This window comes from Actinia tenebrosa, unplaced genomic scaffold (assembly GCF_029948245.1).
Source record: "Actinia tenebrosa isolate PJP-AT-01 unplaced genomic scaffold, QUT_ActTen_1.0 PGA_scaffold0__85_contigs__length_37466705, whole genome shotgun sequence".
Lineage (NCBI taxonomy): Eukaryota > Metazoa > Cnidaria > Anthozoa > Actiniaria > Actiniidae > Actinia > Actinia tenebrosa.
In genome coordinates this window covers 34,952,648-34,975,813 of record NW_028292569.1, presented here as the reverse complement: position 1 = coordinate 34,975,813, position 23,166 = coordinate 34,952,648, and the positions used below count along the sequence as shown (strand labels likewise).

General features: G+C 37.3%; 1 protein-coding gene and 1 long non-coding RNA gene across 2 annotated transcripts; one reads left to right on the top strand and one right to left on the bottom strand.

The window, feature by feature from the left end:
• Positions 1 to 441: 441 nt before the first annotated feature.
• On the bottom strand, positions 442 to 22,471 carry LOC116296819 (protein RRP5 homolog). Its single transcript, XM_031704915.2, has 48 exons — positions 22,339 to 22,471; positions 21,918 to 22,023; positions 21,173 to 21,307; positions 20,627 to 20,797; positions 20,106 to 20,264; positions 19,860 to 19,962; positions 19,601 to 19,707; positions 19,125 to 19,196; positions 18,888 to 19,013; positions 18,287 to 18,487; positions 17,694 to 17,761; positions 17,561 to 17,617; positions 17,165 to 17,225; positions 16,776 to 16,922; positions 16,297 to 16,502; positions 15,906 to 16,014; positions 15,035 to 15,094; positions 14,378 to 14,584; positions 13,754 to 13,924; positions 13,255 to 13,323; positions 12,749 to 12,914; positions 12,388 to 12,440; positions 12,105 to 12,186; positions 11,634 to 11,779; positions 11,363 to 11,476; positions 11,184 to 11,254; positions 11,023 to 11,103; positions 10,622 to 10,721; positions 10,090 to 10,172; positions 9,602 to 9,664; positions 9,145 to 9,238; positions 8,717 to 8,800; positions 8,253 to 8,355; positions 7,599 to 7,782; positions 6,961 to 7,020; positions 6,674 to 6,705; positions 6,353 to 6,473; positions 5,913 to 6,026; positions 5,259 to 5,476; positions 4,470 to 4,570; positions 4,097 to 4,141; positions 3,445 to 3,546; positions 3,183 to 3,251; positions 2,721 to 2,905; positions 2,331 to 2,499; positions 1,744 to 1,897; positions 1,316 to 1,481; positions 442 to 900 (listed from the first exon to the last, which is right to left on the bottom strand). Exons 1-48 carry the CDS (start codon positions 22,422 to 22,424, stop codon positions 735 to 737), a joined length of 5,547 nt encoding a protein of 1,848 aa, XP_031560775.2. The 5' UTR covers positions 22,425 to 22,471; the 3' UTR covers positions 442 to 734.
• Positions 11,370 to 13,512, top strand: LOC148914163 (uncharacterized). The gene is made up of 2 exons (XR_016118933.1): positions 11,370 to 11,491; positions 11,700 to 13,512. It is a non-coding gene; the product is annotated as an uncharacterized LOC148914163 (long non-coding RNA).
• Positions 22,472 to 23,166: the final 695 nt, after the last annotated feature.

Sequence of the window (23,166 nt, the reverse complement as noted above, 5' to 3'; positions counted from 1 at the left end):
TTAATGGGAAACTTTACCTTGGAAAATTTAGAAGCTATAAAAAATTCATCTGTCTGGTTAGCTTTTGGTTTGTTTCGACTATGTATGAGGGAAATCATAACCAAACCCCACCTTACCCCTCATAAATCTGCCACTGTAAGGTTAAGTTGAAAATAGACTTTTTCAGAATTTGAGTGACCCAAAAAATGGTTGCAAGTCGAGGTTGGATTTGATAAAATATAGAAAAGGAATGAACACATCAAGTCCAAACTCCACTTGCAGCCATTTTTTGTGGTCACACAATCAAATTTGGAAAAGCTCAAATGGTGTTCCTCAAATAGACCCTTCTGATACAACATGTTATCCCTCCCTGCTCCCAATTCCCTTCCACTTCCCAACTATATTTTAAACGTATTTCTTCATTGGGAGCACACATTGGGATAGATAAGATGAAACAGTTACATGTGTCATTTATTTTTATTATCAAGAACTAGTTTTGCTTCACATTCTCAACAATAATGTCTTCATCATCATGGATTCTGTTATTCTTTTTTTAGTTGATCATTCATGTTATACACCTCGCATTAATCATTGACATCTCCTCCAAAAACTGAATTAAAATATTATGTAACTCTTCAAGAAGTGATAAATTTGATTAAAAACTCTCTCTCAAATATTTCTTTCAAATTGCATTTCTCTAAGATGTTCATCCGTCCTTTCCTGTTTCTTTCATTCCAATTTTCCTCCACTTTTTCTCAATTCAATGCCACTTTCGACTCCACATACTCCATGGCTTTAGTCTTCACATTCTCAACGCTAAGTTCGTCGCCGTATTCGCGTTCAAAGGCCAGATATCGCTTGAAAAAGAATTTCATTTTTCGAGAAGACAAGTTCATGTGAATCACCCTCTCAAAGATATTCCTGCAAAAGAAATTATACCATTAGATGAAACTCCAGTCTTGTCACATTCTGCATAAAACTCCTAGGGTTCTAGGATCGTAATTTCATTGAAAACGACTTTGAAGTTCGAATTAACAAAACGAGATTTGCATGTTCATCAGGATTTGTCATTCAAAATTTTAAAACGTCAAGTTTCAAAGACTCCTGTCTTGCCACTTTTTGAATAGGAAAGACCGTCCGTCCGTCCATTCATTCATTCATTCTTAGTGCTTCAAGAGGCAAATTGATAATGACTAGCATTTACTAGTTGGGACTGTGTTTGTGTTGAATACAACAAGTAAATAAAAAGGAAACAAACGACCAAAACTGACGTCACAAATCCTGAAGGATTGAAAAGCGGCCAGAGACAGAGAAAAGATTGAAAAGCGGTACTTACCTGACAGCCTCAGGGTCGCCTTGCTTGGCCATCATGTCGATATACACTGACCACAAGTCTGATCTCTTGGGGTAATTACTTAACACCTCTTCCATAACTGTCTGGCCTCGCTGAGGGTCACCATGCTTGAATTCCATGATGGCAAATTGGATAACCGTTTCCACGTCTAAGAGTAAAAAAGATATAAATTCCATTTTAAGGGGAGGTAAAAAGGGCTCCGAGCTAATTAGAAGAAAAGGAGACTTTGGAGCAAGGAGCGGTAGTGAAGTTTGTGACATGATTCGGATTTCAATTTTTTACTCCTTTTATTTCTATTTTTTAATTTTTAATTTTTTTAACTCGCAAGACCGGACTACCTGTACCTCACTGCACCCCATGAACTGTCCAATTCAATTAGCTATTTGATTGGTCCACTAAAAAACACTCACGTTTTCTCTTAGGCAAGCTTTTAAGCCCTCGCTGCAGGATTTTCCTGGCCGATTCAAGTTTTCCGTTCTTCATGTAAAACCTGCCAAACTCGATCCACACTTTCTTGCTTTGACTGAATCTCTTGGTCATGCTGTGGAACAGCTGTTCGGCAAGCTGAAGTAGAAAAATATCAAATCCAACCAATATATTAACTATTTGTCCATACAACACTTTCGCAGCTTTTAAATCTGGTTTTCTCTTTGGAGAGAGTCGGCGTCGGAAATAGTTTATCCGTGAAATTTCAAGTGAAAACCGCTCGTCATAAACAGAAGCACAAGCAAAGGCAAACTATCCTATGCCTTCGATTCCGCTTCCGACGCATTTCCGCGACTCCACGTGAAAACTATGGTTAATAAATCCCATAGAAATAAGTTATTATATTTTTTCCATTTTTCAATGTCGGGTGAAGTAAAGAAATGCCATTTGAAAAACTGGTCGCGGTTTGATGGACTTGTTGTGGATTTGGCGCGAAATCAGTGTCTAACCTACACGCGCGCGCCCGCTACTAAATTACTTGCATATCAATAGTCATAAAATTGGTCCCCACCTCATTCTTGTCTGATTTGGAGTAAATGGTTATCAAATGGAAGAAGACTTTCTTGGGGTCATTGTGCTGCAGTGCTCTTTCGAACACCTTGACTAGAGTATCTTGTGTTCCATACAGGTTTTCAAGGTTCATCAGAGCAACCCAGATGTTTAATTTCTCACGTTCTTCCCTAAGAGATGTCATGTATAGATTATAGCATCATCATTGTTTAATGCAATCGTCACCATCACCATTTCTAACATGATCAACTTGTGAGCGCCATTATCAACATCAGCACCAACATCATCACCATCAACAACATCGTCAGTGTCATCAACATCACCATCATGTCCATCGACATCATCTTCTAAAACATCAACGTCAGGTTGAGAAGCATCATTCACTTCTTACCTAAATGAAATGGTCTTGATTGCTCTTTCAGCAACTGTCCTAGCTTTCTCAATCTCCGTAGTGTGGAGATAAAATGCCATGTACTGAAGCCAAAGAACTGAATTATTAGGAGATGTCAGCACCAAACGATCAAAATCCTCTGCAGACTCCGGGGGACGGTCTTGATCCAGGAGAGCTTGCTCTGTCTAGTGATTACAAGAAAAAATACAATCTTATCAAGCTATCATTATTGTAAGTAAACTTCATTATAAGCCTTCAGCCCCCTCCCTTTCTTAAGTAGTCACTCCTATCTGGCTTTAGAATATTTTTTTAATGTCGTTCCTTAATGTTGACTCTAGAATTCAAATCTCACAGTAAAAAGATTCAATGTGGTCTCAACAACATCTACAGCTCCAGTGTCATACTACATCCTTGTGGGATATAGTGTCAGAAGTTCTGCAAGAATAATACAAAAAAACTTACCCTGTATAAGAAGTCTTCTTCTGCTTTCTTTTCTGCTCTCTTTTGTCTTTTACTCTTCTTTCGTGAAACCTAAAGTTGACATCCACAAGAGAGTTAAAACATCCAACTCAAACGAATGGGAAAACTATAAATGTTATTGGCTCGAAATGTTTACCTCTGCATTGAAAAAGAATTTACCACTTGTAGGGCACACTCGTGCATTAATATAACATATAGTCCAAAAGACATGTATAGATCACATTGGTACCGTGTGTTACCGTACCTGTTCCGCAGTCTCTGTTTCACTGTCACTGCTGTCTTCACTGTCATCTGGGTGATTATCTGCATTATCATCAGCAGCATTCCAATCAAAACCCCCAGAAACCTGAAGAGTAAGAGTAGGAAGGTAATAAGAGGAAAAGTGATGTAAAGAGTCACAAATATCCAGGAATCGGAGAAAAAGGGGGGAGGCTGGGGTGCCTCGGTGTTAGACGAACCCCTATGAATAACCAAAATAAAAGGAGGAGACGCGTCCCCTTGGGCTAAACCCGGAATCTGTTCACCCTTTCATACGTCCAGAGTCAAAGACGGGGATTAAAATACGCACGTTGGATGTCATTGAGTATAATCCTCAACAGCCCCTTGCATCGGTGACGTCAAAGCAGCTCAATTTAGAGGAAAAAACAAAATAATTTTAACCTCCTGAGAACCGTTTTGCCCTCTAAATTGAGCTGCATTCCGAAGTGCCGCAAGGGGTCTATTGCCGCGAGGGATTTGAAAATAGAAAGGTTAAGCATCTCGTTTACGGCAAACGTAAAACTGAATAGTGAATAATATGCAGTATTCAACCTTTTTTGAAATAGCTGTACACGAAAAAGGACGCGGGAAGAAGGTAGAACAAGTACTTTTGTTTTCTCTCATATTACCATCATTACCTGTAATCGTGGAACCGTACTTGAACGCTTCTTGACATCCATATCCTATAAATCACGGAAACATAACAAAAATGAGCAAATCTGTGAGATTAACTGCACGTTGAAAAGAGACAAAGACTCCACCTAGATTTTCCGGTATTAACCGGTCCGATCGCATATTAATCTTACGGCGAAAACATTTTGTCCTTTTCAATGAAAAGTGGTCATATAATAAAACTCTTATCAACCGAGCTTGGTCGGTCTGTACGGTATAATCTTGACCTCGGTCGGGTACAGACCTCGCTGCGCTCGGTCTGTACATTCTAACCTCGGTCAAGATTATCCCGTACAGATCTCCCGCTCGGTTAATAAGATCTAAATATATAATCATTACCACTTCTTCTTCAGACATGTCCTCTTCGTCTTCTTCTTCGTCAGATTCTTCACTTTCAATGTCGGTATCTTGCTTTTCTTCTTCTTCGCTATCTGATTCGCCTGTGAATATCCAAAATCAAGTTTGGAAAACTATAAGTTGAAGCAATGTGAACGATCACTACACCCTCGTTTAATGTATTTATCATTAGATAATATGAATATGATAAAACAGATAGATCGTATTTTGGAGGAATTTTGGCGAATTGCTTAGTGACCCCTAAATAGTCATCGGTCGCTTAATAGAGGTTGGTCGCTTATAAGAGGTTTGGGTTACTAAAAACCTTTGGGACTGTCACAATTGGCCGCTTAATAGAGGTTTGCCGTTTAATGGAGGTATGGCGGAATACTGGAAACCCCTCTTATTTATCAATTGACACGGGTTTCTTTGTTATTCACAAGGCTTTATTTTTGTTATAACCCTCATTATAAATGCGAGGTCAATATATAGTTATTAACCCGGTTAATAACTATATATAGACCGTTCGCATTTATAATGAGCAACATTTGATAGAAAACCTTCTCAATTGATAAATAAAATACTTAATTACCTCGAACGGAGGCAATAAGCCTATACATCCCTCGGGCCTGCGGCCCTCGGGATGTATATGGCTTATTGCCTCCGAGGTAATTAACTCTTACTTTGAGACATTGAAAACTGGTTGCATGATCATAGAGGTTGGTCGCTTAATAGAGTTTCTAATCCCACGATTTTTCGTGGAAAGCTACGGTTCTGAATTTAATGACAAACCTGCTTTGAGTTTCTTAAGCACTGTTTCTTCATCCTCCTCGTCACCATGATTGTCATCCCCATCATCATTAACAGTTTTTAAATCACTTGAACCAGCTGTTCTTTTTCTTTTCTTTGATTTTTCTTTGTCTTTTATCTTTGGGTTTGGTGCAGGGTCTTGTAACCCTGTGTCTTTCCCCTTTAAGGACATCTCCACGTGTCCAGTTGATGGATCAATGCTTTAAACAAACATATCATTATCATCGTTTTTCGGCATTCATTCCATTATGCTGGTGCTAGACTAATAAGCACGTGCAGCTGGTTTGCTCTGGCTGCTCCACTTTCGCCGCCACATGAGACAATAAGCCCGAGTTTCCGAATTGCTTTGTTTAGGAAGGTTTTTTTACAGTCTCTTTTTAGGGTGACCGAAAACGCTGTTTGCTCTGGCGTTGCCAAGATTTGCCGTTCACACGAAACAAAAAGCCGGCATCTTTGAATTGCTCCGCTCATTTGTGGAGCGTTTATAACAACCTCCGCTCAGGGTAACTGAAAATGCTGTTTGTCTTTAGACGCAGTCTTACTTGCCTTCACAGTGGGCGGGACTTTGCTGCATCATTACTAGTATATATTATAGTATAATACTAGTAAATATAGGTGCATTATAATGGGTCTTACCTTAGTATCTTTCCAGTAACGAGTTTACCAAGAGGGAAAAGTGGCTTCCAGTCTTTAACAAAGAAATGTGAAAGATTCTTGATCTGCACACGAGCGACAATGGTGTGAGACAGGCTGAAGAGATAAATAAAACATAAGTACGAGAATACTCAGAATACCCTGACGTATTATGCCTTCGATTTCTGAAAATTCATATCTTCACGAGGTTTTAACTTACTTCCTTCAAACTAAACAGTTTTACAGATTCTAACGTGCTCTTTCCAGCTATGATAATTATTTTCCTTTGCTGTGGGTTTTGGAATTACATGATAAAAGCACATTCACTTATTCACAAAAAGCTGGGTCAGTTGACTGCTTTGTCATTTCCTTTTGCTAAGCATTTGAAAGCCCAGGTTTTATCTGTTGTCTGGCTTTGTTGTAAATATAAAAGACGCTCTTACCTAACAAACACTCCTGCCTTGCCAATAGCCTTGACGTAACCTTTTACTAGGTCACCAACGTCTATGTCTGTTAGATCTTCAATGTCACGATCAATAGTAGGCTGATAATCACCATCATCAACTGAAAAGAAAAGATACCATCCATTTACTCCATATGCCTTGTTCCTATTTACCAGGGAATTCCCCCCCACCCACTCGGCAAAATGACACCAATCTGATGCTGCTCAACCCAGACAAGATATAAGAAAGTGATGTGCTTGATTAACACAACACAGTGATCTTGAAAAATTCAGAATTATATATGGTTTTTTTTTTTCATACCTGTTTGGTTTTTAGTACTTTCCGCTTCCGTCCTAAAAGAAACGAGATCAAACAACAACAAATAAGAAGGAACAACAACAAATGAAGATCGTTTATTTTCCACTTCATGACAATCTTTTTCATGTCATCAAGGATTTCTAACTCACTTGCAAAGGTTATATGATTACCTTTAAAGGTAATTCCCGCTTGTTTATTCATTCATTTATTCATTCAGTTATCCATTCCGACATTCTTTCATTTATTTGATCAAATTCCATTGATCTCGTTCATCCACTTATTTCACTTACCTTGAAGGCCTCAGAGACAAGTCAAAATGTTCATCATCCTTTTGACCTAAGATGTAACACCTAAAAATACAAAAGAATTGTTTATCTTGGTCTCTCTATCACCCTCCTATCCCAGCTTTGCTCCATGATTTTTCACTCTGTTAAATAAAAATATAATCTGGCTCGTTTGCTTTGCACATCTTGGTCCATATTTTTAGCCCTTTCTTCTGTCCCATACATCTGTGTGCAGTCTGCCATGTTTCACACTGATAACTGAAGCCATGAGCCATTAGATCTACAAAGCTTTCAGCGTGGGACAATCACAACAGAGCTTGGCTCCAAACTAGGTGAAAGCCCAAAGATCGAATTAGAATTTAGAAGTTGATTTTTGAGGAGGGATGAAAACCCTCGAAGCACAGGAGAGAACTAACAAACAACTCTACTCACATACGACATCGAGATTGGCAGGACTTGAACTCGGGCCGCATTGGTGAGAGGCTGCTCATTAGCAGCGCACGCCACTGGTGCTTCCCAAAAGCAAAATCAGATGCAAAACCAAAGATTCTTGCATCCAAACTCTACCATGATGTCCCTTGCTTGCTATCTCAGAAAATATCAATGATTTTTCAGACTAAGATTTAATCAAAACACATACTTACTCGACAATCTGTCTCTCTTTAAACTTCTCTAGTGGGTTTTCAGTATAATGGTCCTGTACGTCTGTCAAGGACACCATACCACATTTATTCAAGGGCAGTTGTACAAAGAGACCAGAGGATGGTTTAACCCGACTGATGCGCCCTGGTACTACCTGACCCTTGCCCAAGGCATCATCTGGCTTATCTGATTCAAGTAAAAATATGTTAAACTCATTTGTAAGTTTTGTTAAGGTTTGTAACTGGGGGGCTTATAACTGGAAGGAAAAAAGTCTAGGATGAAATGGAAACTTTTTTTCATTTCTGTTATCTTCCCATTCAATCTTTTATGTGCATCAACTAAATAAACACGAGATACCTGAGGTGGGCTTATAACTGTTGAAGTGGCCTCACAAAAGTGGAAGGATATTTGTGTTAGCAGACTAGTGGTCATATAACTGGGATTTTAATAAAGTAACCCAACTAACCATGACACTACCCTGTCTTCCAAATTAGAATACTGATTCCCCCTCCCCTGAAACAAATTGCTTTATGTTTCCTTGGGAAGGTTGAAGGTTCTTCATGGATATATCACATACCGGTATGTACTCGGCAGATGTTTGTTAGTGTAGAAAGATATATTCATGCTATGTTAGAGGCATTTGGGGAATAACTTACAAGTTATTGACAGGTCCAAAGCATCATGGGTGGTATCAACACCAATCACATGACAAGTATAGCCATTGCCTTGCTTGAAATGTGCAGCAAGCTTCTTAAGAACCTGTAAATAACATCACAGTGGTGATGACAATTAGTTTTCATTTTTTTGGATAAATGGAAAGTGAATGCAACTAAGTGCTTGTATGATGGAAATCAAGTGCAGGGTGAGTACAATGATTGACAGATAATGGTGATGGTAATGATGATAATGATGTTGCTAATGATGTTGATGATGATGATGATGATGATGATGTTGTTGATGTTGATAAAGATGTTGGTGCTGATGTTGATGATGATGATGTTAATGTTGATGATGATATTTTACTAGGAAGCATCACTGACATGTTTTTCAGAGAGCTCCTTCAAAGGAGGAGAATGTAGGAGAATGTTTTAGGAGCAGTTCTTATTTCTTGTCTGTTTACCTTTATATCAGATGAGGCTTGTAATAACGATAGTCTACCAGTGACTGATGTTGAGACAACCATCCAGACACAATGATCTGTAGCCTGCAAGCATGACAACAAGTACATGTAGTTGTTGATTTACCTTCAAAAGTTATCAAAACCCTTAAACAACTTCTCGACCCACCAAAGTCAGGGCCCAGCTAACTCGCAGGTTAAACTGTTACTTAGCTTGTTTGGTTTTCCAGAGGGAGAAAAACCACAGAACTTAGAAAAAGACTTTAAAATTAGGACCCTATTAGGACCCTATTCATAATATGAGATGCCAAGTTTCAAAATTTAATCTGAGACCCCAGATGTGAGAAGAAATGGCACACAGTCTGAAATGGTAAAACATTGCACCCAAAACAAATTCACAACATTTTAGACAGGGCAAAATGATTGCTTACTGATTTGACAAAAGCAGTAACTTTATCACCAATCTTGTAATCTTCAAGCTTCTTTTCTTTGTATTCTGTTTCAGCAGAGCTTGATGCAAGATCACTAAACAAGATAAAAATAATAATATATATTTAAGGGATATAAAATGCATGCGCATGCCTCTGTACTGTGATATAAACACACTGGAGGCATAATTTCAAGAGTATTTCTTTTGCTTCTTGAGTGCTTTACAGCTCCCAGAGTATTTATATCACAGTACAGAGTCTTAAGCAGCCATTTTATATTTCTTTTATAAAATGTTTTTTAAAAATTTTGCACCAGCATGTCTATGTCCTCTGATATAAACATGGTAGCCAGCCAATCAGCATGTGCATTGTATCTCAAATACATTATAATGAATAATATCAATATGGTTGATGAGTAAATGAGCAGAATTAGTTAACTCAGCCATATTTTGACCATTACCTTGGTTTTAGAGACAGTTCTGCAAATGCTTTACTAAAATTCTTGTGTGTTATTGGAAGAAACCTTTGTAAAGATAAAGTGAGTGGAAATTAAGACACATGAAATATAGAAAACTGAATTAATTCTATTGAAAAATAAACCAAATCTTATGAAAACCTTGAAAAACCTTTCACTGACTCTGTGTCATATCTAAGCAGAGTTGCTTTTTGGTTTTCCCCTTTGCTTCGAGGGTTTTTCTTCGGGCTGTCTGGTTTCCCTCTTTGCGTAAAATCAACTTCTAAATTCCAATTGTAATCCAATTAACTGCCAACTCACATATTGAATTGAAATTTAGTCTGTTGGGTTTTGCGTAGGGAGGAAAACTACAGTACCAAGAACCAGAAAAAACCCTCGAAGCACAGGAGAGACCTGACAAACCCAAAACCCCCGAGGTGAGAGGTGAGTGTACTATTGCTATGTCACCCTTGATTTCCTTTCCTGACACTTACTTGTGAGTTTTGGCATCTCTTATCCCCAAGACTTTCACTTTAATCTTGTCATTGGGATGATATTGTTTTAAGGGAGAGCTTCCCTAAAACGAAACATAGAAGATTTATAATACATGTATGATTTTTTGAAACATTACTGGCTGGTCATGAAGTACACGATTACCCTTCACATGTGTTAACAGCAAAGATCTCAAATTCTTCGCCTAGATAACGCAAGCTCACAAAACATCTTCTCTGATAAATTAAAAAAGGGTGGCAAGGGTCTCTATTTTATCTCATGTGGGTAGGATCTAATATCAATATCCCCCTCTCTACCCAGGACTTACAATAACAGCCAGTCAGTTGCAGGTCAGGGTGTTAGGTTCGTCATACCTCATTTTTAGCTCAATATTACTGGTCAAAATGATTGAAAAGACAAAGACTTGACCCAGACAAGTTCCAAAATCTGTCTGATGACTGGCTGTTACTCTTAGGCTACCTGAAAGAGATATGACTGTTTTCTTGGACTAGTATAACACAGTATATTCTGTACCTTCTCAATGACATCTGCAGCATGACAGATATGAACTCTTCCATTCAACCCAAAATTGTCTAGTTGTACATTCATCTGAAGACCTTTGACAGACTTGACACTGAAAAAAATAACAGAAGAAGAAATTTCAAAACCTTTATCTGTATTTCAATTTATTATTTTGGTTTTAATATTTATATATATATAAATTTCTTCCCCTACCTCCATGATCAATAGATTCATTTTTCTTACTGCATTGGCATCTTTCTCCATCCCTTCTGCTTTCACATATTCACTCTCTCCTTCCCTCTCTCCATCCTTTCCTCCCTTTATCCCAAACTATCTCCATCCTTCTATCCCTCCCTCCCTCCATCCATCCACTTATTTATTCCCATTTTTCTATCCATTCACTGCATACTTACACTGCAGTAGTTTCTATGCCAGGTTTAATATTTTCTGAACTAATACTCCTCTCTGGAAGCACAACAATGCAAGGCTGCAAGCTGAAATAAAGAAAATGAAAGGATGATAAAAACACCTGTAAGAATAGGATAAGAAAGCTATTAGAGAATTATTGCCATACCTGTGAACTGTAGCAGTACAACTTTGTCCTATAACAAATTTCTTGGATGGATCTGTTATGTCATTCAGATGCTAATAAAAGACAAAACAATGACGGTTGACTTGGTGAAAAGTCTGATTGGGCTACCTGTGGTAGCAGAGCACAGGTAACCCAACTTTGAACAGAATCCATAAACATACCATCTTGGAAGGGGCAAACGCCAAACTGTAGTGTTGTTGGTCATCCAAACAGACTATCATGTAATCTTCTTTAATAAGCTGCACACTGCAATCAACTGCTTGATTACTCTTGAGCTGGTGATTAGAAAGGTATATTTGAAATCTTGTTTTAAATTCTATGCTAGATTTTTCTCAACATTTTTAGATTATCTGAAAAGTAAAATTTTAAATACACTTGTACAATAAAAAACAATTTTCCCCCCATACATCTAAATAAAATAATGAGCTCTACCTTCTTTTTCTTGCTTGGCTTGTGACCCATTTCTTTTTTTCTTTCATCTACGATCTTCGGCATCAGGGTTATGTCTGCCATCATGTTGTCAATGTTATAATCCAAAAGAACACCATATACAACCTCACTTACCTGGCAGCTAACACCTAGAAAGATGGCAAATGGGACGCGAAATGAGATGAAAAAGAATGGAACCATTGTTTGAAACATGAGAAGCAAAATGGGAAATTCAAAAGAAAATGGATAATGCATAATTAGGGTGTGAAATATAGTTATATATTAACTTCGACAACTATTACAGGAAAGCTGGATGATATTAAGCAAAATGTAACTTTAAAATTGGGATATAAAATTTCAAAAAATAGGTTGACCAATGAAAACTGATAACATTTCTGGAAAATTGAAAATGGGTTGAAAAATGAGACATTCAAGAAACTCCCTCACTTGTTAAGTTGACCTAAGACTATATACCTTGTGCTAGCTGATGTGGGACAAATCCCTTCAAATCATTGGCAAGTTGTAGAGTAATACCATGTTTCTTGACAGAAATCACCTACAACCAGATTATTATTGAATAATTAGGGCCAAAAAACACATGAAACACTTGCTTTTTATTGGAAAGAGATTTCAATTTTTTTGCAAGAAGACTGGTTGTAATTCTCGTTTATTCATTCGTTCCTTCAATCATTTGTTGGTTTATTTATTAATTCTACCTGTTAAAAATTATAGACTGTTTATATTGTAGTGTACTCACTTTTGCTTCAATACAACTTCCTCTTTTTAAAGATAACAGGTTGTTGGCTTTCTCTGTTTAAAGAAGTAAAGTAATTCTAGGTTATGAATGCTTGCATTTGGTATTTGTCGGTTACTCTTTTGTTTGCTTTTGTCAGTCTGTTCCATCCATTTATCCATCTATCCATTTGTCTTCCCATCCACCCATCCATCTGTCCATCTATCCTTCTGTTCTCCCATCCATCCATACTCCCATTCTAACATCTATTCCTACTTCCACATATCAATACATCTATCCTAACACCCATCCCTTAATTCATTGAAAAAGTGAATCAGCCTCTGTCACCGATTTATTTCACAGCTAAAAACAACAACGCTTGTACCTGATTTACTAGCAATATTTTCTAGTATCATTTCTTGCTCCTTAAGATAGTTTCGAAGCAGTTCTACAGCCATTCTTGGATCCCACTGGCCATCGTTATCTGACATGACATCTGACTGCTTCAGACTCACAAGGAATCTTTTACGCTCTTCGTCAATTTCAGTCACCTAACAGAAATAAAATAATAAACACCACTCACAAAACAAGAACTTACAGTAGTAGAACTAGTTTAGGGAACCAGTGTCTAATTTGCCAGAACGAATTTGTGGGGAGAGAGTAAACCCCAAACCCTTATCTATGTTTGATATTTAGGATATTTGTATGATGGCGTCATTCAACTCCCACCACCAAACCCTTCACAGATTTATTTTCTTATTTAAATTTAAAAGGCCTCATTAGAACAGTAATTGGTACTTATTGACTGAACAAAAGAATGTGTGCAAGGGATTGTGGTAGCTGTAGTTAATGACACCATAATGCAAGGGGTTAGCATACTATTATTTTTACCTTTGCTATTACTGACTGTCCAATCTTGAAATGTGCTGAAGCATCAGAGATAAACTGATTGGCAAGGAACTGTAAAATAAAAACAATACAGCTAGTCATGCTTTAACCCTGACTTTTAACTGCTCTAGAAATATTACAAGTAATATTGAGTCTTAATTTAAATATTGAAGTCTTCTGAAAATTCTTATTTTGTACTTATACAAAATGTTATGTAATGTCATCAAAAAGAGAAAATAAAATAAGAGATTTCACATTTAATATTTGATTTTGAGCTAAATTCCAACTAAACTGTGAGTTAGCCATGCCCTGACTTAGACCAGCCCAGAGGTTGTTTCTGGGTTTGATCTGTTAGTTAGCAATTCCCTAACATGGAACAGTCCTGAGGATGTTTCAGGGTTCAGTCTGAATTAGCCGTGGCCTGACTTAGGTCAGCCCAGAAGTTGTTTCAGGGTGCCAACAAAAAATTCTTATAGCTGTATATGATAAAATCTTCACTTACAGAGTTGGGTGCAAGCCCAAAGATTCTAGGAGCAAACTCAATGAACACGCCATATCCCATAATCTGCCTCACAAAACCTGGAAGGACCATTCCAACCTCAAGTTCTTCAAAACTCTTCAGCTGGTTCTTGTTTTGTGCAGCAGCTTTGAGTGATGGCTTGAGAGAAACAATCTGTAGTAAGCTTTGTTAAGGGGTTATAAACCAGTCTATTAGTAATGTCATCTTCAGTTATAGAATTACAACACAAAAACCAACATCAAAAGCAGCAGAAGTAGCAGTAGCAACCGCAACAGCATTAACATTATAATAAAAACTGCAATAGCATCAGAACAAATGGCAGCAGCAACAGCAGCACCAGCACCAATGCTAACAAAAGCAGCTGTAGCAGCAGCAGTAGTAACAGCAGCAGCAATTAACATAAACAACAAATCAACAAAAGCAAAAACAGCAGCAGCAGCAATAACAGTAACTGTAACTACGATAGCAGCAGCAGCAGCAACAATAGCTGCAATAAATAACTACAGGAGCAACAACAAACACCAACAGCAGCAGCAATAACAGCAACTGTAGTAATAATGAAAAATAAAAATAAAATGAAAAATGAAAGCACAGCTTTTAGGATACATTTGTCTTTTTGTTGCCTTGCCCATAGTACAAAGCATCACTTATCCTGACTGGTTTTTCAGATGGTTTGTAGAGATTGACCAAAGGTTCACAGTGACTAGGGTGATCTGACAGATGAGTTACAGGCAACAAGGCTGGGAATCCTTTAGGTTGGACTATTACATCAAGTCCTTCGCTGCTGCTGGCCACAACATCAATATCAACCTTCTGTTATGAAGATCATAATATTTTATTGATGAATAAATGATGATGATGATGATATATAACAAGGTTTACAAAGTGAGAGAAGAATAATGAATGCAATAAAATGGAATGATGGATATTTGTGTTGAAAATATTGACTGTCCAATGGACAGTGTGTTGACCAAAATTCGCAATTCGCTGTCTATGTGTAGTAATATGTCAATAAACCAAACTATCATTATTATTATCATTGAGCAGCTATTATTCTGAGCTCTAAATATAGCATAGATTGTATTCAAATTCGTACAATACTGCTGTGTTTCTTGATTACAGACTGATTTACTAAAGGTTAGCCTAATTTTAGTGACAGAATATAGTTACATATACCAATGGTAAAGTAAAGAATTCTCAACTTCAACAATACAAACTCAAGGCCAACAGAGAACTCTAAACTGGAGTATTGCAATCACTTACGGTTCCTGGTTTTCCACTCTCTTGTTGGTTAGATGAAGGTGATGCCAATGCAGAACTAGCCTAACACATTAACAAACACAATAAATGATGTCAAGTTATTATAAGTATTAATAGTGATTTTTTGTATGAGTGGCAATTAATGAGAGGGCAAATATATAGCCAACAGCAACTGTAGCATATAGCAAAACTGTAGTATATAGCAACTGTAGCATATTTCACAGTACCCAGAGCTAAGCACTGTGATTGGATTATTCAGAGGAAGACTATGGGAAGCCACTTAGGTGTTACAGTATGCCATACCATGCACATACTTTAAGTCACTACTATAAGTAAGTTTGTCAGTCACAAGAGAACCAAGCTTTTGGGAAGCAATGCTAAAACACTATGATTGGATTATTCATAGGAAGACTATGGGAATAAGGTGTTACAGTATGCCATACCATATACATACTTAAAGTCACTACTATATGTAAGTAAGTTTCTCAGTCACAAGAGAACCATTCCTTTGGGAAGCAATGCTAAAATATATACAGTATGTCATAACCTGGAAATACCGCAAATCAGTATCCTATGCTTCTCAGTCATACGACAACCATTCTTATCGGTAGACATTTGAATGTTACAGTAAGTCGTACCAGTGACCTACACACCATAAGTCAGTACTTTATACACGTTCCTCACAAAATGACTTGGGTATTCAGCAGGACAGACAGGTATTCATATATTTTCATGGACGTTTAAAGTACAGTATGTCTACTTTAACCAGGGCAGGCCACTTAAGCAGCAAGAAGCAATCAAATTTTAGAATGAGAACAATACATTCCAACTTTGGGTAGTAATATAATGCTGTCCTGTTAACTTGAATACATACCTTTAGGCTCAACTTCATCTTCCCTTGCTCTGGTTGACTGCTCATTACATGACATGTTAGAACCTGGCCAACGTAGAAGACTTGATGAGGATCTTCTTGTGGCTGAATACTGTTCATGTCAAGCAAAGTTATTAATTGGAGAAAGAAATTGTTGCAGGTAATACGACTACCAGAATCACTCGTATATACAACGAAAAATTATTGGTGGGAGGGGGAGGGTGGGGGATAGCAGATATTTGACAGTTTGGGTACAAAAGGAGTTCTCACCTTAGTTCAGATTTTGGTATAAAACCTTTGACATTATTGAAAAAGGTGACAATACAGCTGTGCTCTCTGATGGATGGGGGGGATAGCAGATATTTGACAGTTTGGGTTCAAATAGAGTTCTTACCTTAGTTCAGATTTTGGTATAAAACCTTTGACATTATTGTAAAAGGTGACAATACAGCCATGCTCTCTGATGGATGTAATGAAACCATGTGTCGTCATCCCTCTCGTAGCATCACTGTACTGAGTGATGATGGGAAGGTCCGATGAAACAAGGGTCTTTTTGTGGGTTAGGTGTAGGCGTCGCTTCTCAGGATCAACTGTTAGTACCTTCATTGATGATGAAACATGTTACCATTATTATTAAGAACTTATTCATTTATTTAGTAAGAGTGATGCTTAAGGAGAGTGGCAACTTCGCACTGGTAAACTTGTGGCCCTCTATTCTTAATGTCTCCTAATGAGACGGGAATTTCCTTTTATGTGGTCATCCCAACCATGACGAAGGTCTAACTATTTGGATATATTTTTAGAGCAAAGGCAGCACCTTCGACTCAGATATTTCAAGACCCTAGTGTTGGTTTTTTTCTTCAATGTACTCACCCTGCACTTGATTTCCTTGCCGTCCTTTAGTTTCTTTTCAGGGTGTTTAAGGATGATGTCAGCAAAATGCAGTGTGGTAACCAGTCCTCTGATGTTTTGTGACACTGACACAAGCATTCCAAACTTTTCTAGGGTTAATATCTTACACTGAAGACCAAAAAAATTACTTGAGTTGGTGAATAAGATAGAATGGATGGCAAGGATGGATATAATAAAATGGATTGGTGGATGGTGGATGGAAAAAAAGAAGGATGGATGGATGGATAGATGGATGGAAGAAAAGAAGGATGTATGGATGGATAGATGGATGGCATAAATAGAAAAATGGATCGATGGATGATTAAATGAACAAATGAATAAAATTATTCATGTGATCATACAGCAAGTACCTCTACAACAGATCCAACTTTGATATCATTGTAGCGAAGAAATGGCCTTTCAATAACTGACCTGTCAACAAATTAACAAAATAATATAATCACGAAACTTCTTTAGGTTATGGCTAAATCGATAAAAGTACTGTGCTTTTAACACAAAATACCATAACATTCTCATTATAAGCCTTCCCCTTGTTTATTTTGTCAATGACACAAAAGAGATTGACTGTGAACATAAGAGAAAGAAATTACCGCTTCCTCTTTTTTCTAAACTCTTTTATTCTCTCAGTTATAAACCCCCCCGAATAAGAGCCCTCCTGCTTATAAGCCTGTCAAAAAACCCTTGCCAATGAGTATGATTCCAGGCATTATAATCAGAATTTTATGGTACACAATGTGCAAACTTACTTTTGCATTGTCAATGACACAAGTCCATCTATTGAATTGAAACCCAGAATACGACACCTGGATGAATCAAGAGGAAAGAATGAATATGTTGTACTTGTAAAGAAGAAGGGAAACCCTGGGAGCAATAAAATACCTGTGCTGTGTCCCTGCCTTGTATTTTTTCCCTAGTTTGTCCACGTGGCTATCAGCAACATGCGAAATCTAAAGAAAAATGTTCGTCAAAAAAATAATAACCAATTCAAACAGGGTAATCTCAGCAGGTGCCTTCACCAATGTGGGTGTCAAGGTTGGCATGTGCTGCTACAGTGCTGTCTCTCACAGCTGTGTAGTTCACCCCTTTGGTCATGGGTTTAATTCCCGGCTGAAGCACATGTAAGCTGAGTTTATTTGATGTGTGGTTCTCTCCCTTGCCACAAGGATTTTTCACAGGGTTCTCTGGTTTTTCTCCTTATGTAAAAATCAGCATGTGCGTTGTAAATATAGAACACAGTGGCATTGCATGTGAAGCAAACCTCATGGAAGAGTCCCTTTTCTTCTCTTCTACATATATTTTCCTACTGGTGGGCTAACTGTGTGTGAAAAAGCTTTTCCCCTCCTCTCCTCTTCTCAGTCTCCCTCTCTCAACACTTTCCATAGGAGAACAGAGAAGTAAACAGTTGCTTAGGAATATAGCAATTTCTTTAACCCATATAATAACCTGGAAAAAAAGATTTTTTTACTACATACATGTACATAACCATGGAAACTGTCCATCACTTTCATCAACAGTCCAAGTCCTTGATCTATTCTAACCACAGTTGCATTCTCAATGATATCCCCAAATGCAAGCTTGCCAAATGCATGGGGTGCATTTGCGATAATGCTGGCATGAAAACTGATTCCAACAGATTTACTCTTGGGGTTGACATGTAGTATGCGACCTACAAGCTGAATAAGATAAACAATATTGTCTGAAAATTACAAACATCATTCAAAAATTAACTTTCTCAGAATCTATTGATGTTAGTAAAGAAATCCAAACACCCAAAGCTTGCTGTGTTTGAGTTGAAGAACCTTCATTCTAGACTTGGCATAACAAGTGTGTGGAGTTTGTTAGTCTCTCTCCCTTGATGCAAGGGCTTTCCCCTAGGTTCTCTGGTTTTCCTCCCTTAGCAAAACCTAAATTACTAAATTCCAATTCAATCTGCGAGTTAGCCATGCCCTGACTTTGATCAGTCCAGAGGTTGGTTCATAAGCTTGAATGCTAAAAAATTCTTTGAATTATTAAATTACTTTCGTAACCTTCAACTCTCAAATCTTATCTTTTAATCCTTTAGTTATTAGTTACCTTCGACTTTTTCTTATATTTTTCTTCTAGATTTACTCCATCATCTCCATTTTCAGGCAAGTGGATTAAGCTAGCACTACCTTCAAACATAGAGAGAAAAGATACCAGAAGACCACTGGATGTGCACTAGTAAAAAAAACAAATAGACTGAATTCTAAAATATTGTTCAATTTTGTCCCAGAGATAAAAACCATAAGAAATTGTCAGAGCCAGTCACAAAAGTTAAAAAATAAGTACCTCCTTTACAGTTGCCTTGACTAACATTCCAGGAACAAGACTGGAAAATTTGGGCTTCATTTCATCTGTCACCTGTGTCAATCAATTTTTCTATATTTTAGCAATATAACTTGGCTAGCACAAAGTACCTTTCTAAAGCTGCAGCCATGTGGTCTGGAACATTGGATTTCTTTCGCATAGCCTCACATTCCAGCATTTCATAATGAATTTATACAGATAACAGGGACCATGGAGAGTGATTTTGATTTGGGGAGGGGGGGAGGGAGGAGGGCCTAACAACTACCAAAGGAGAGAGTACCTAGTGGGGTTCAGAGGCAGGTCCCACCGAAAAAAGTTACAAACTGACACCCTTGGAAGTGCAATTTCTAGTGTTTTGAGGGGCATTTACAACATATTTATTGCATTGGCTATTGATATTTTAAATAGTTAACAAGTAGATCAAAATATAGATGAGCCATACAACAATCTAGACTCACCACTGCAGAGTTTATTTTTTCTCTGTCTAAACTCAAAGTGATAACTCTCCCTTCCTTATCTGATGACTTAACCAGAACTTGAACAGGCTGTCCAACACTAAGGCTACCTGTTTAACAAATAATCAGGAATGAGTATCATGGAAAACCCCTTTGGATTGGGCTGCCTGTGGGAACACAGGGAACCCAATCCCAAAAAATACAAACTTGAAGTTTTAGTGAAGATGAAATTTTTACTTATTTTTTTTTAAAAAAAACATACCTGGTGGAAGTTGTTTTTTGGTAAGAAAGCCAGATTTTCCTGGAATACCAAACAAAATAACATAGCCATGGTCCTCTTCACTGGACACAAAACCATTAATTACCTGGAAATAAGTAGACTGTGGTCAAATAAAGTAATATGACAGTGTATATTATATATCTCCATCATATCTCCACTCAATAAGTCATGTTTATTTTATCATATAACCTATACAATAAACCAAAAATGAAAACTGCCGACCCTTACCATTCCTTGGGTAATGTTAGTCAATCCATTGTTAATATCGTCAGGATTGATTGACAGTTGGATCTTCTTGTTTCCATGCTTCTCTGCGTTAATCTCTTTGATTACACACACTACTAAGGTGTTGACAGTAAAAAGATCCTCTAGCAATGGAATGTTATCCTATTCAAAGAAAAAAGAAAGCATTTAGGAATTGATCTCTTTGATTAACCTATATTTATTTTCATTTTTAATCTCCTTCTCAAACCCCCTCACAAAAATCATCATCTGTCATACAAAAATTACTATCCTTTAACTGCATTGACCTTTACCTCCTGTCCCCTCCCCTCACAAAACTATATCAAGTCATCCTTTCCCAATTCTACCTTATCGTCATGGAAAGTTGCCCTTACACTCTCTTTATCCCATCTTCCCATTCAAGAAATGATTCTCTTTTATAAACTTGTAAAGACACATCCTCATGGATAACATACTAGTTCAAGTATTTTGGAAAATAACACAGCTAACCCAAAGCATTTTCTTACCTCTTCTTCCTCGTCCTGTTTCTCATCATGAGAGGCCAGCAAAGATGTAATCCTCTCATTTATATCAAAGATACTAACAAATCCTGTCAATCCATTTGGTAAGCTTACAATCATCTCAAACTGATTGACCTCTCTTATAACACCAAGTAACTTCAGCCCAGGGATGAGTTTCTGTTTGGAAATATTAATACAAAGCTATCTTTAATATTGATCGATGGTTTGATGCAAGCATTTCCAAGTGTACCATATGACAAAGACATAGCAGAACTTTATGTTCATACAAGGCTAACATAATGACTGGTCAGTAGCCACCTTGATGGCCAGCCAAATTAAATATATATAAAAATATATAAAAATTAAAAATTAAAAAAAATTAAATTAAAATTAGATATATAAAAAAATTGTAGAACTACAATTATGTAATTCACAGGGAAAGTGCTATTAATCAAAGTTAATTAATTAATTAAAGTTTTGCTAATCTGACATAACTTGATGTGCCTGCACATTAGAAATGTGGTAAATAATAATTTATTAAATGATAACAACCTTAAAAGAAAGGCTCTCAACATGCTTGTGTTTGGTAGATGATTCATATTCAACTGACTGATCCTCATCATCATTTGAAGCTTTCTTCTTTGGTTTTGTTTTTTTCTTCTTTTTCTTGCTCTCTTCTTCTCCTCTCTACAATATAAGAAGTATAACTATTACTTTTAGTTTTTTCCATTGGTAGTACAAAAGCTAGCAGTCAAGGTAGATCTAAATGTTTATTGACAGAGAGAGTGCGCTGTTGTGACGTTATTACTGTTGTCTTCCCCCATTTCATCCAGTCATAATGTGTATTGCTGGTTTTTAATCATTCCCAGGGGAGTGAAGTAACAAAAGACAGGGCAGCCATGTTGGTTGATATAACAAAAGAATTCATTGACAAGTTTTGTTAAATTTATCCAAGATGGAGGCTATGACAACTTGGGAAATCAAAGAATTTAAGGTTACTGTATATGTTATGGATACAGTACAGCTACAAATTTGTTGTGTTGTTACCCACTTATTATAAAACCACTCCAAACCTGGGGGAGGGGGAATACCTTCCTATATTTGCTATACAGGTACATGTTGCCAAACAGGGTATGGTTTTCAGCAGTTTAATCTGAAGCGGGGTCAGGGTTCAGAGGGCTCAGCAGCACATCCCTACCCTAAACGGGTAAGAGTACCTCTCCCCATTCCGTGGGAATCCAAACCACAATCAAGCTATCAAGATTTATTTGAATCACACTAGTTCCTTATGTCTCACCCCAAAAAGAACATCTTTCTCAGCTTCTTGCCTAATCCTGCGAACTTCCAGAGGACTAAGAGCGCTAGCACCTCCTCTTGGAAAGTCTACTTCTTTCTCTAGCTCACTAGACAAAACGAAAAAAAAAATCCGAGATCTTGCGTCAGAAAGCTTATATTAAATTAATGTTTTTCATCAAACTTAGTAAAGACATTGCTAACCGTTATTGTCAACCCAAATCAGAAATAAAATTTTTATTATATAATGCCAAGAAAAAAGGGAAAAGTCGAAAATACATTGCTTCATCCAACACAACATAAAAACACTTGCACCACGTGGAGACGAGAATCACTACAAAAGTTGTATTCTTTCAGCTTATTTTTGAAAACAAAACCATCAAAACTGACGATCATACTCATTATTTCCCTTCGCATCTACTTACTCTGTTTTATTAGCCTTGGTTGTTGTTTTTTGCCGTTTTTTGCTGAGTGAACTTTGCTCGTGGTCTACGGCCCGTTTGGTCGCCATCTTGCATTTCAGTCTATCCACAGGAAGCCCAAACGAGGTAATCCGTTAGCACTCATTCCCGGGAACCCCAACAAATTTGAATCGGGGTGACCCACTTTGCAACAAGATCACTCAACATCGCTTGTGTCAGCCTGCTATGTCAAGATATTTGGTCAGCAGTTATAAAATTTGGTGCCGCTGATTGGCTGGAAATTTCAAAATGTTGCAGGTAATATGTTGCAGCCATGTTCAGATGGTGAAATTTGTTGCTCACAATGTTGCAAGATTAGAATGGGAGTCAACTTCAGATTTGTTGCATGCAACAAGTTTTGGGTAGATACATGCAGCAACAGTCCGATCCTGTCACACTGTGTGTCAGCATCTTGAGTGTCCTCTTGAGTGTAGTGTGATATTCGCAAAACTTCATGCAACAGTTCACAGTGAAATGATTACAAAGATTTAATTTTCCCACACAACAGCAGCATAGCAAGGGGAGCATCCACATCCACATCCCACCCCACCCCCCAAAGGTTTTACTAAACCTGTGGATATGGCAAGAACATTGGGACTACTTATTCAACCTGACTTATTTTTTGCTTATAAATTTTTAACAGCTTATAAAACATTTTTATTCATGATTATTAACAATTAATATTTATTCAATAATTCTCTAGCTATAATTAATTTCTATCAAAAAATATAGGAATTTTCTTGGAATATATAAATAAACCCAATTCAATGATTTCTCATTCACCATTAACCT

Bases quoted from the DNA above. Each gene is read 5' to 3' on its own strand.
- LOC116296819 (XM_031704915.2), bottom strand. From the start codon at position 22,424: ATGGCGACCAAACGGGCCGTAGACCACGAGCAAAGTTCACTCAGCAAA. The intron at 11,477-11,633 runs GTAGAGCTCATT...TCTAATCACCAG, and splicing joins AGCCAAGCAAGAAAAAGAAG to CTCAAGAGTAATCAAGCAGT. The intron at 10,173-10,621 runs GTACAGAATATA...GTTTCGTTTTAG, and splicing joins CTGCAGATGTCATTGAGAAG to GGAAGCTCTCCCTTAAAACA.